Source organism: Macaca fascicularis, chromosome 1 (genome assembly GCF_037993035.2).
Source record: "Macaca fascicularis isolate 582-1 chromosome 1, T2T-MFA8v1.1".
Classification (NCBI taxonomy): Eukaryota; Metazoa; Chordata; class Mammalia; order Primates; family Cercopithecidae; genus Macaca; species Macaca fascicularis.
Genome location: NC_088375.1, coordinates 36,796,495 through 36,808,813, shown reverse-complemented (window position 1 = coordinate 36,808,813; position 12,319 = coordinate 36,796,495). Strand labels below are relative to the sequence as shown.

The following is a 12,319-nucleotide window of genomic DNA, read 5'->3' as shown; positions in this document are numbered from 1 at the left end:
GGCTGGAAGGCTATCATCAAAAGACAGACAATAACAAGTCTTGGTGAGGATGTGGAGAAATTGGAACCCTCATACATTGCTGGTGGGAACATAAGGAGTAGCTGGTTTGGAAAAGTATAGCAGTTCCTCAAAAAGTTAAACACACATTTACCATGACTCAGCAACTCAACTCTTACGTATATACCCAAGAGAACTGAAAACATATATTCCATAAGCTTCTACACAAATGTTCATAGCATTATTTATAACAGCCAATCATTGTAAATAACCCCCAAAATAAGTATCAACTGACAGATAAGCAAACTGTATCATACCTACACAATGAAATATTATTCAGCCACACACACAAAAAAATGAAGTACTGATACATCTTAAAACACACTGCTCAGGAGGCTGAGGAAGGAAGATCACTTGAGTCCAGGAGATTGAGGCTGCAATGTGCTATAATCATGCCTGTGAACAGCCACTGCACTCCAGCCTGGACAGTAGAGCAAGATCCCGCCTCAAATAAAAAAACCAAACAAACATGGAAAACATTATGCTAAGCTCAAGCAGCCAGACACAAAGGCCACATGTTCTAAGAATCCCCTTAAAAGAAATGCCCAGATCAAGCAAATCCAAAGTGACAGGAAGTATATTAGTGGTTGCTAGAGGCTAAGAGAGGAATGGGACTTCTTTCCGGGGTGATAAAAATGTTTTGGAATTAAGCAGCAGTGATGGTTCTACAACCTTGTAAATATATTAGCAACCACTGAATTGTAAACTTTAAAATGGTGACTTTATTGGTACGCAAATATATTACTAAAAAATTAAAAGGAATGGAGACCTGGCATGGTGGCTCATGCCTATAATACCAGCGCTTTGGGAGGTCAGGGCAACCAGATCACTTGCCAGAGTTCGAGACCAGCCTGGTCAACATATTGAAGCCCCGACTCTATTAAAATACAAAAATTAGCTGGGCATGGTGGCACATGACTTTATCCCAGCTACTCGGGAGGCTGAGGCAGGAGGATCACCTGGGCCTGGGAGGTGAAGGTCACAGTAAGCCAAGATTGCACCACTCCAGCCTAGGCGACAAAGTGAAACTGTCTCAAAAAAAAAAAAAAAAAAAAAATTAGGAGGAATGGAAGGAAAAAGGAAGAGAAGGGGATGGGGAAAAAGGGAAGAAACAAAGAAGGAGGAAGAGGGGAAGAAAAAGTGCCGGGCACGGTGGCTCACGCCTGTAATTCCAGCACTTTGGGAGGCTAAGGTTGGTGGATTATCTAAGGTCAAAAGTTCGAGACCAGCCTGACCAACATGGAGAAACCCCATCTTTACTAAAAATACAAAATTATCTGCGCGTGGTGACGCATGCTTGTAATCCCAGCTACTTGGGAGGCTGAAGCAGGAGAATGGCTTGAACCCAGGAGGCAGAGGTTGCAGTGAGCCAATATTGCGCCATTGCACTCTACTCTGGGCAACAAGAGCAAAACTGTCTCAAAAAAAGAAGAAAAGAAAAAGGAGAGAAAGAAAGGGCACCTAGACCAGCCTGGGCGCGGTGGCTCACGCCCATAATCCCAGAACTTTGGGATTACTCCCAAAGCACTTACTCCCCAAGGTTAACAAATGTTACAATATGCGAAGAAACATTTTCAAATTAGCATTACTTATATTAAACCAAAGAGGTTACACTTCTTGATTTAAGCTAACCAATTCAATTTTTAACACCTGCACTAAAACCTGGCTTGACTAAAACTTAATGAACTAGGACAATAAAGAACACTGAAAATAATAGAAATTAGAAGAATTTAGAATCTTTTTAAAAACTTGGGACGTAAAGAGAATGATCACATACAGTGACAGAAAGTTTCAATTAAAATAACTTTTCTGTCCCGAGAACTGGAAGGAACAAACAAGTATGAAGTTTCTAATGTGTGAAAATGCAGGCAAGGGAAACAAGCTGGGTTATCACTAAGTCCCTAAATCATGGAAGGAGAATTCTCCCCAGTATTGGCTCATCCTCCTTTGTATAAATCTCACATTTTATATCACACTAAAACTAGCCCATATGCAATATACATATGTCATATATAGCTAAGAGCCTATCAATAAACCTCATTATGCCAACTCAAGCAGCAATATTTACATTCCTGGTGGGATCCAGCTGTTGATATTTAACTTTAATTAAATTTAGGTAGAAAAAAACAAAACTGTTTCTTTATGAAAAGAGATGAAATGCCAAAGACAACCTGTCTCAGAAAGTTCCGCACCTATTTGTTAACTAAACAATCCTCAAATTTCAAATCCTTGTTGCAATCAAACCTTTACAAATGTCACTGCAAAAATAAAATACCCTGATGCAATAGATGACATCAATTAGAGTTGTGTTTACAAGTCTATCATTCATAGTTATAAACCTTGACCTTAACAACAAAGGACTATCGTATTCCTCTTCGTAGTCAGGCATTAAGCAAATGTGGACACAAGAACTAATAAAACTCCCTAACTACTACTCCCCTCCCAAGATTTATAGCTCAGTATTGAACTGGATTAGGCACCCTGCTAACTACTCACATTTTACTCATTATATCTATTATGAGAGTAGTTAATTATAAGAATATTACACTGTGATAAATCTAACTATGTGTATAATTTTGGAGGTTTTCTCATTCACTTAACTTGGAGCTCCATAATGGCAAACAAATCCATACTGATCACTGCTATAGCACCAGCATCCAGCGGGGGACCTCAGCAATTATTGGTAGGTTAGGTGACTGAATGAATAGTCTCTAAAACACAGCAGATACCAATAGATGTCCACTGAATTCATTAACAAGAAAGGACGTACTTTCTAATTGCTTTGTTACTAGACATATAAAACTCTATCAATACCCATTTACAATAAAGAATTAAAGAGACAGCAATACTTAATCTATAACACTGTATTTGTTCTCTATTTCACTAATTCACCTAAAAAAAAAAAAAAAAAAAAAAAGCCTCACCATTACTAGGTGCCTCTAGGGACTCCTTTGCAGGTTTTCTCTGGTCTTCATCTTCCTCAGGATTTTCCCTGGACTTTGACAGCCGGTTTCTTAGAGACATCTTCTCTTCACCCACCATTGTATTGTCTAGGAAAGAAGGTGTAAAAAGCTTTTGTATTAGTCCATTTTCACACTGCTATAAAGACACTACCTGAGACTGGGTAATTTATAAAGGAAAGAGGTTTAACTGTCTCACAGTTCCGCATGGCTGGAAAGGCCTCAGGAAACTTACAATCATGGCAGAAGACCAAGGGGAGGCAAGGCATGTCTTACGTGGCAGCAGGACAGACAGGGCAAGGAAGTGCCACATTTAAAACCATCAGCTCTCACGAGAACTCCCTCATTACCACGAGAACAGCATGGGGGAAACTGCCCCCATGATCCAACCACCTCCCATCAGGTCCCTCCCTTGACACGTGGCAATTACAGTGAGAGATGAGATTCGTGTGGGCACACAGAGGCAAACCATATCAGCTCTGAACTAAGCATCTGGCTTACGTGAACTTCACAATACCACTACATTTAGGATAGGTGAAATGTGATGATATATTCTCTTCCTTTTGCATTAATCACTTCAAAGCATTTTCTGTGTACAAGATACTCAAGATAACAAATTTGAAGAAATCAGGTCCTATAAAATAATTTCACTGGTTTAAACATAGACCCCACTTTTAAAGAACAATTTAGTTGAAGAAAGCATTAAGTATGTAAAAAAAAAAAAAAAGGATTAAATAGTAACAGGTAACTACAAAGATGCCACAAGGTGGAGTATGATTTAATAACAAGGTCAATGGTAAAAACAATACCTTAAGTTCAGAGACAGCAGAGATCAGCAGAAGATGTAAAGGTTTCACAGAAAAGAAGGTATTTGAGACACAGTCTTGAAGAATGAGAACTGTGCATTCCATGTGCAAGAAAGGATTAAAACAAGGACCTTATAAGCCCTGTTCAGGGAACCATGACTGAACTGAACTACAACAAAAACAAATTTTTAAGTATCTACAAAGTGCAAGGACCCTGCCAGGTGCTTTAAGTTTTCTCATTTGATCTTCATAACAATTCTGAAAAAAAAAAAAAAATTACCCTCAGTTTTCACATGAGAAAACAATCATTTAAAGTAGTAGTTACTGGCAGTGTCCTCCACCCATGTACCAGGAATACACCTGCAGCTGAACAAGTTGAATCCATAGGAACACACACCAGAGCCCCAGGTACTAGAGTCTCCTTTTCTTCTCATTACAGCAACTTGCCCGAGACCACACAGCTAACGACAGAGCCAGACTTGAACTGGCATTAGTTGGATCCAAACTACAAAGACCACTAACTACTGGGGGAAAAAAGTTGGTAACAGAGAAATGTGATGAGGGAAAAGACTAGAAAGGAGGACAGGAGTCAAACTATAAAGGCCTGAGAAATTAGACATTTTTCAGGAAGGCAGTGGTGAGACACTTTAAGCACTAAAAAACATGATCAAAGTCACAAAGATCAATATCAAGACAAGTACAAGGTTTACTCTAAAGCCATGTGTTTCACTAGCATGGTGCCAAGCAGCCGTAGTCCCAGCTACTTGGGAGGCTGAGAAGGGAGGATCACTTGAGCCCAGGAGTTTTGAGTCTGGCGTGGGCAACATAGCAAGACCACATCTCGAGAAACAATTATTTATGTATTTATTTGTTGAGAACGAGTATCGCTTTGCCCAGGCTGGAGTACAGTGGCGCGATCTCGGCTCACTGCAACCTTCGCCTCCTGGGTTCAGGCGATTCTCCTGCCTCAGCCTCCCGAGCAGCTGTGATTACAGGCGCCTGCCACCATACGTGGCTAATTTTAGTATTTTAGTAGAGACAGGGTTTCCCCATGTTGGTCAGGCTGGTCGTGAACTTCTGACCTCAAATGATCCGCCTGCCTCAGCCTCCCAAAGTGCTGGGATTATAGGCATGAGCCACCGTACCCGGCCAAAAAAACCATTTTAAATAAAAAGTAAAGCAGTGTTTCACTATGTGATAAAGTTTTCAAGAGTCTAAAGCAAGAAGAAAACAACTGTGAAATACTCATTACATTATTCTAAAGCTACATATCATTTCTGAGACTACAGTCTTTCCTAATTTTTATATCAAAATATCCTTTTCTGTATAAAAGGATGAAATATAGTACATGGTGAGTTTGGTTGTTTTTCAACTATCACAACTTGGCAAAGTAGAAATCTGACAAATCTAGATCAGCTTTCTTCTAATTATTTCTGAAATCAAACAAATGAAACAATTGTGGAATAGCAGATGAATATATCAAGTAGAAATGATATCATAAGATCTAATTAAGAGGAACTGAAGGGAAAAGTCAGGGCTAATTAATCACAAGATGATGCCCAACTTACAATAGTCCAATTCTGTGTAAAAGCGACAGAGGAAGCCACAAGAGCATCTATCTCTTCATCAGAAATGATGAGAGAAGTGAGAACTGAAAACTAAACTTTGAGGGACAGCCTCAAAGTAGAAGAAATCAGAGAAGAAAAAGAAAGATGCAAAAGGAACCAAGATGTTTCAGTAAGAGAGGAATTTTACAAGGAATAACGGGAATTTTTTTTCTGGCCAGATGATGGGGAATTTAAAGTAGATACTCTTTTAAAGAGCATATAGCAAAAGTTTAAAGCATAAAAGACAGCAAAATGAGGCCAGGTGTGGTGGCTCAGGCCTGTAATCCCAGCACTTTGGAAGGCTGAAGTGGGCAGATCATGAAGTCAGGAGATCGAGACCATCCTGGCTAACACGGTGAAACCCCGTCTCTACTAAAAATACAAAAAAAAAAAATTAGCTGGGCATGGTGGCGGGCGCCTGTAGCCCCAGCTACTTGGGAGGCTGAGGCAGGAGAATGGCATGAACCAGGGAGGCAGAGCTTGCAGTGAGCTGAGATCACGCTACTGCACTCTAGCCTGGGCAATAGAGCAAGACTCCGTCTCAAAAAAAAAAAAAAAAAAAGACAGCAAAATGATTAAAAAATGCCAGATTAAAGTTTATTACCCAAACCCTATGAAACAGTATAGCACAATGCAGTATTTCTCAAAGTAGAATACTAACAGCTGATTTTTTTAGTGCTTATGTGTTCTACATGTATTATTTTCATCTCAATAGAATCAAGACAGATACTATTGTTACTCCCCAAATATTCTTTGGCCACCAGGGGGTCCCATATACTCTTCCCTGTTTATAGAAAGCTATTTCTCCTCTGCCCTTTTATCTAGCTAACTCCTACTCGAGCCTTCAAAGAATCACGGCTGCAGCAGTAATAGAATTAATACCAACAGTTCTGATTTAATGAGCACCTATTATGCACTGCCAGGCACTGTGCTGCTAAACTTTTTACATTACATTTAATCTTTACAACCTTAGATAAGTATTATATCCTCATTTTACACATGAGTTTAGGGACGTGATTTAACTTGTCCCGAATCATATAATTCTCCAACAGCAGAGGTAGAATTCAAAACAAAGACTATCAGATTCTACAACCTGCCCTCCTAATCGCTGGACTGCCTCCAACTCACACCCTCTGAAGTTTCCTCTACCACCGCCTCTCATCTTACCCTCTCTGCGGTCCCACTATACTCTGCGCATCCTGTCACATGTTACGTTGCCCTATAATCAGAGAGCAATACTCTCTGTCTCTTACATTAGGCTTAAGTTCTCAAAGATAGGGATTACATAGTATTTTCTGTAAGACTCCCCCAAATCTAGTGTGGAGTACCTGGAGTGCAACAGGCAGGCATTAAGAGAGAAAGCGAATGTATCAGTTAACATGTAACCAATTATTCTAAGTACAAGACAGTCCCTGACTTATGATGGTTCAACTTAAAGTTTTTCAACTTTATGATGGTGCAAAAGCAACATGCATTCCGGGGAAATCATATTTAGAGTACTCATACAACTATTCTGCTTTTCACTGTCAGTGTAGTATTCAATAAATTACACGCGATAGTGAACGCTTTATTGTAAAATAGTCTGTGTTCAATGACTTTGCCCAACTGTAGGCTAATATTAAGTGTTTGGGGCATACTTAAGGTACACTAGGCTAAAAATACAAAAAAAAAAAAAAATTTAGCCAGGCGTGGCGGCAAGCACCTGTAATCCCATCTACTCAGGAGGCTGAGGCAGGAAAATCGCTTCAACCCAGGAGGCAAAGGTTGCAGTGACCACAAGTTGTACCACCATACTCCAGCCCGGACAACAGAGTGAGACCCTGTCTCCAAAAAAAAAAAATATAAAAAGAGGGTCCTTGGTAATAAGATGAGGAACCATCAAGCTACTTTAGAGGAAACCTTACATCAAAAGCTAAAACAGGGCTGGGCATGGTGGCTCACACCTATAATCCCAGCACTTTGGGAGGCTGAAGGTGGGCAGATCACAAGGTCAGGAGATGGAGACCATCCTGGCTAGCCTAGCACGGTGAAAGCTCGTCTCTGCTAAAAACACAAAAAATTAGCCAGGTGTGGTGGCAGGCACCTGTAGTCCCAGCTACTCGGGAGGCTGAGGCAGAAGAATCGCTTTAACTTGGAGGCAGAGGTTGCAGTGAACCTCAATCGCGCCATTGCACTCAAGATAAGTTAGATCAAGTCACTTCACAACTCAAACCCCTTCAAACATCGTAAGTCCTTACCATGATCTAGTAACTCCTGCATTACCTGCCACTCACCACCAACTCCTTAAATACCATCAATTTTTTTTTTTTTTTTTAAGATGGAGTTTTGCTCTTGTTGGCCAGACTGGAGTGCAATGGCACGATCTCAGCTCACTGCAACCTCCACCTCCTGGGTTCAAGCAATTCACCTGCATCAGTCTCCAGAGCAGCTGGGGTTACAGGCCACCACACCCAGCTAATTTTGTATTTTTAGTAGAGACGGCGTTTCTCCATGTTGGTCAGGTTGGTCTCGAACTCCCAACCTCAGGTGATCCACCTGCCTCGGCCTCCCAAAGTGCTGGGATTACAGGCGTGAGCCATCGCACCTGGCTTTTTTTTTTTTTTTTTTTTTGAGACGGAGTCACCCTATGTTGCCCAGGCTGGAGTGCAGTGGCATGATCTTGGCTCTCTCATTTTCTCTACTCATTACTTTGGCCTTCCACTGTTTCTTAAACAAGCGCACTGGCTCACGCTTGTAATTCTAGCACTTTGGGAGGCCGACGTGGGTGGATAACGAGGTCAGGAGTTCTAGACCAGCCTGGCCAAGATGATGAAACTCCGTCTCTACTAAAAATCCGAAAAATTAGCCAGGGGCGGTGGCGGCAGGTGCCTGTAATCCCAGCCACTCGGGAGGCCAAGGCAGAGAATTGCTTGAACCCAGGAGGCAGAGGTTGCAGTCAGCCGAGATCATGCCACTGCACTCCAGCCTGGGTGACAGAGCTAGACTCCATCTCAAAAAAAAAAAAAAAAAAAAAAAGAAAAGAAAAGGAAAGGAAAGAAGAGGACAGGACATGGGATATTTCACAATTGGGGGACATGCATAGCTACGATTTGATTACATGCACAGTTTTAGAAGGAAGGACAAAGAAATATAGTGGAGTATGCTGCAAGTAAGTTGAGGAAGTGAAAACAGCGATCATAAGACTAGTCTCTCAAGAGGTCTAGCAGTGAAGGAATCGCTAATGTTTAGGAAGCAGGTAACTAAGTGCTGAGAGCAGGAGGTGTAGCACATATCTCATTTAACATGTCCATTTTTAAAGATGCAGGAGATTCAGAAATGCTAACAAACTTATTCAAAGTCACAGGTAACATAACGCTAAGTAGACAGCTATTTACACAACACACTGATTGAATAAGAATTTCTTAAGAATCTAATCTGTGCACGCAATTACATTATAATACAGTGTGATAAGCATCTAACTTATCTTAAGAAAGCAAAACAAAAAGAATTGATTTGAGAAACAAATGAACTTGGAAAGACATGTCAACTTTAGCCTGCTCAGTGTTCCCATTAATAAAGCTTTCAAAAGAGCCCATAAATCTGAATCACAAGGCCGGGCGCGGTGGCTCAAGCCTGTAATCCCAGCACTTTGGGAGGCCGAGACGGGCGGATCACGAGGTCAGGAGATCGAGACCATCCTGGGTAACACAGTGAAACCCCGTCTCTACTGAAAATACAAAAACTTAGCCGGGCGAGGTGGCAGGCGCCTGTAGTCCCAGCTACTCGGGAGGCTGAGGCAGGAGAATGGCGTGAACCCGGGAGGCGGAGCTTGCAGTGAGCTGAGATCCGGCCACTGCACTCCAGCCTGGGTGACTGAGCGAGACTCCGTCTCAAAAAATAAAAAAAAAAAAAAAAATGTGAATCACAAATACTGAGTGCCCACTCCAGGTGAAGAACTTTGCCACATCACCCTTAGATTCAGTGGGGGAAAAGGGACACAACTGTGGATAGAATTTACAATCCAGAGCAAAAAAACTTTCCCTCTGGCACCCAAAGGTTTGCCCTAACACAGCGCTACAACTTTTACACGTCACAGAACTGGGTCATTAAGTAATTAGCAGAACTAAAGAACAGGAACAAATTCTCATTTACATCTGTATGGTTAGTATAATCTCTTAACCAATGTGGCAAAAAAAAAAAAAAAAAAAAAAAAGCAAAACAAAGCCATCCTCTTAAAAAAATGAACTTAGCTAGTCTTTGTTAAAAACTTTCTCCATTTTTTTTCCCATAGGAAAAAGGGACTCTTCCCTGGTTAATACAGTAGTTCTCCCATATCCATGGGGGATACGGTCCAAGACTCCCAGTGGATGCCTAGAACGGTGGATAACAGTGAATCCAATACACGTTGTTTTTTCCTACACATACCTATTATAAAGTTTCATCTACAGGCTAGGCAAAGTGGCTCATGCCTGTATTCCCAGCACTTTGGGAGGCCAAGGCAGACAGATCACCTGAGGTCAGGAGTTTGAGACCAGTCTGCCCAACACAGTGAAACCCTCCCAGTCTCTACTAAAAATACAAAAATTAGCCAGGGGAGCTGGTTGCGGTGGCTCATGCCTGTAATCCCAGAATTTTGGGAGGCTGAGCCGGGGATCACCTGAGGTCGGAAGTTCAAGACCAGCCTGATCAGTAAGATATGACCAGTCTTTACCAATAAAAAAAAGAAAGAAAGAAAGAAAAAAAAATTAGCCACGTGTGGTGGCAGGCACTTGTAATCACAGCTACTCAGAAGGCTGAGGCAGGAGAATTGCCTAAACCCAGGAGGCGGAGGTTGCGGTGAGCCGAGATCGCGCCATTGCACTCCAGCCTGGGCAACAAAGAGCCAAACTCCATCTTAAAAAAAAAAAAAAATTAGCCGAGCATAGTGGGACACGCCTGTAATCCCAGCTACTTGGGAGGCTGGGGCATGAGAATCATTTGAACCTGGGAGGCAAAGTTTCAGTAAATTAGGCATAGTAAGAGATTAACAATGTATTGTATTAAAATTCACTTGGTCTCTCTTGGAATGTCTTATTGTACTCTTGTTTCCCACCTTAGGTAGCTGACACTACAGAAAGCGGCTAAGCGGGGATCACTATATTTCTCATTCAAAAGTTCCTTCCTCTGTCTACCAACTTACTCATTCTTTCATTGGGCCAACCCTGAGAATTAACAGATAGGCTAAACCAGCCTTCATGAAATGTACTAGCAGAGGAACAAAGCAACTAATTCATTACAATTAATGATCAACTTCTGCTAAGGAGAATAAAGAGTTCGTGGAGGGCTTAATGGGGATGGGGTGATTTCCAAAGGAAGCGATATGTGGGCTGATACATGAGGCAGGTATAAGAGTTGGAGGGAGGGAGAGAATATAGCATTAGAGGTGGAGGAAACTCCCAAAAGCCAGGAGATAGGAAAGAAAATGTAGCTTTCCAGTAACAAAAATAAAGCCAGTGTGGCATGAACCTGGAAAGCCAGAAAGAAAGTGGGCCAAATGAACCAGAGATAGAAAGAGTGTGCTCACTCAGTAGGTCTTTATCCTAAAAGATTGCGAAACCTCAGAGGGGTTCTTAGCACATGATTCACTAAAACACGTGCATTTCTAAACGACAACTCAATGCCACAGAGCTCCTTCCAAAACCGATTCTCACACCCAGACAACACACAGACTTCCTTAACAAGTCATTCACTGACACCGCCCAACTTTTAAAAGGCACACACACACACACACACAAAAAGCTTCAAATTGAATTCTACTTCAAGGAAGAGGAAACCAAGTACGCTGGAAAAAAAAAAAAAAAAAAGTTTAAATAGGTGGCAGTCACTTAAACATTAAAAAGTGACCAACAGGCCAGGTGCGGTGGCTCACGCCTGTAATTCCAGCACTTTGGGAGGCCGAAGCGGGCGGATCACTTGAGGTCAGGAGTTCGAGACCAGCCTGGTCCAACATGGTGAACCCCCGTCTCTACTAAAACTACAAAAATTACCTGGGCGTGGTGGCGCACGCCTGTAATCCCAGCTACTCGGGAGGCTGAGGCAGGAGAATCGCTTGAACCCGGGAAGCGGAGGTTGCAGTAAGCCGAGATTGCGCCACTGCACTCTAGCCTGGCGACAGAGCGAGACTCCGTCTCAAACAAACAAAAATAAGTGACCAACGAACTTAACCTATATATAAATACAGAGAATAAAGTTTATATAGTTGTTTCTCACTTAGAGATGGTCGTTCAATATACATATTATTTAAATTACATGGCCATTAACACTTAGGGAAAACAGAAACTTCAGTACATCCTAATATTTTAAAATAAAACATGAGCTTGATTAAAGGTTCTGGTGCCCATACAGATTTTCATGTCTTGCTAATGCCATCCTTCCCTTCACACATTTTCTCTAAATCATTAAAAAGCTGACTTCCTGAGTGCATTTTTGGTTTCGCTTTTTAAAGAATAAAACGTCTTCCAATTCCTAACTTTCTTTACTACCGACTTGAGAGATGCCACGAGATTTCGGGAATACCAAACCAGCGTGCAGGGTTTAAAAGCCTTCCCGTGACCCGGGCGCCTCACGGTAACTTTCCCGCCCTCTCCTCCCCAACTCCCCTGCACTCGCCGAGTCTCGCCTTCGCCCCAGCACAGCCCAGGACAAGGCCGAGTCGGAGCTGCTGCCGCCACCGCTTCCCCTCTGGCTGAGGCCGGTGGACCCAAGCGGGAAGCGAGGAGAGGCGCGGGAGCACCACCGTTACCTGAGGCCCGCGCCCGGCAGCGGGGACTTCAGCCAAGAGGGCAGAGCCGGGAAGCAGTCACAGAGCGGCCAGCCGGAAGGTCGGCTCCGGGAACCTCTCCTGGCGCCCAGCGCCCGCAACGTCGCCTGC

At 42.4% G+C, this 12,319-nt stretch overlaps 1 protein-coding gene across 10 annotated transcripts in view; it reads right to left on the bottom strand.

The window, feature by feature from the left end:
• SOAT1 (sterol O-acyltransferase 1) overlaps positions 1 to 12,319 on the bottom strand; it is a 61,224-nt gene that overhangs the window by 48,457 nt on the left and 448 nt on the right. For 5 of the 10 annotated variants that reach the window (XR_012428192.1, XR_012428182.1, XM_045393376.3 and 2 more), the window contains exons 1-2: positions 12,191 to 12,310; positions 2,982 to 3,107 (exon numbers count right to left, since the gene is read on the bottom strand). Coding sequence is in view for 6 of the 10 variants with exons in the window: in XM_045393376.3 (XP_045249311.1) it covers positions 2,982 to 3,099 (118 nt within the window). In the remaining 4 variants the exon portion in view is untranslated. Of the gene's footprint in view, positions 1 to 2,981; positions 3,108 to 4,041; positions 4,077 to 12,190; positions 12,311 to 12,319 lie in introns of those variants that run through there. The other 5 variants (XR_012428184.1, XR_012428157.1, XM_065531687.2 and 2 more) reach the window with 2 other exon arrangements.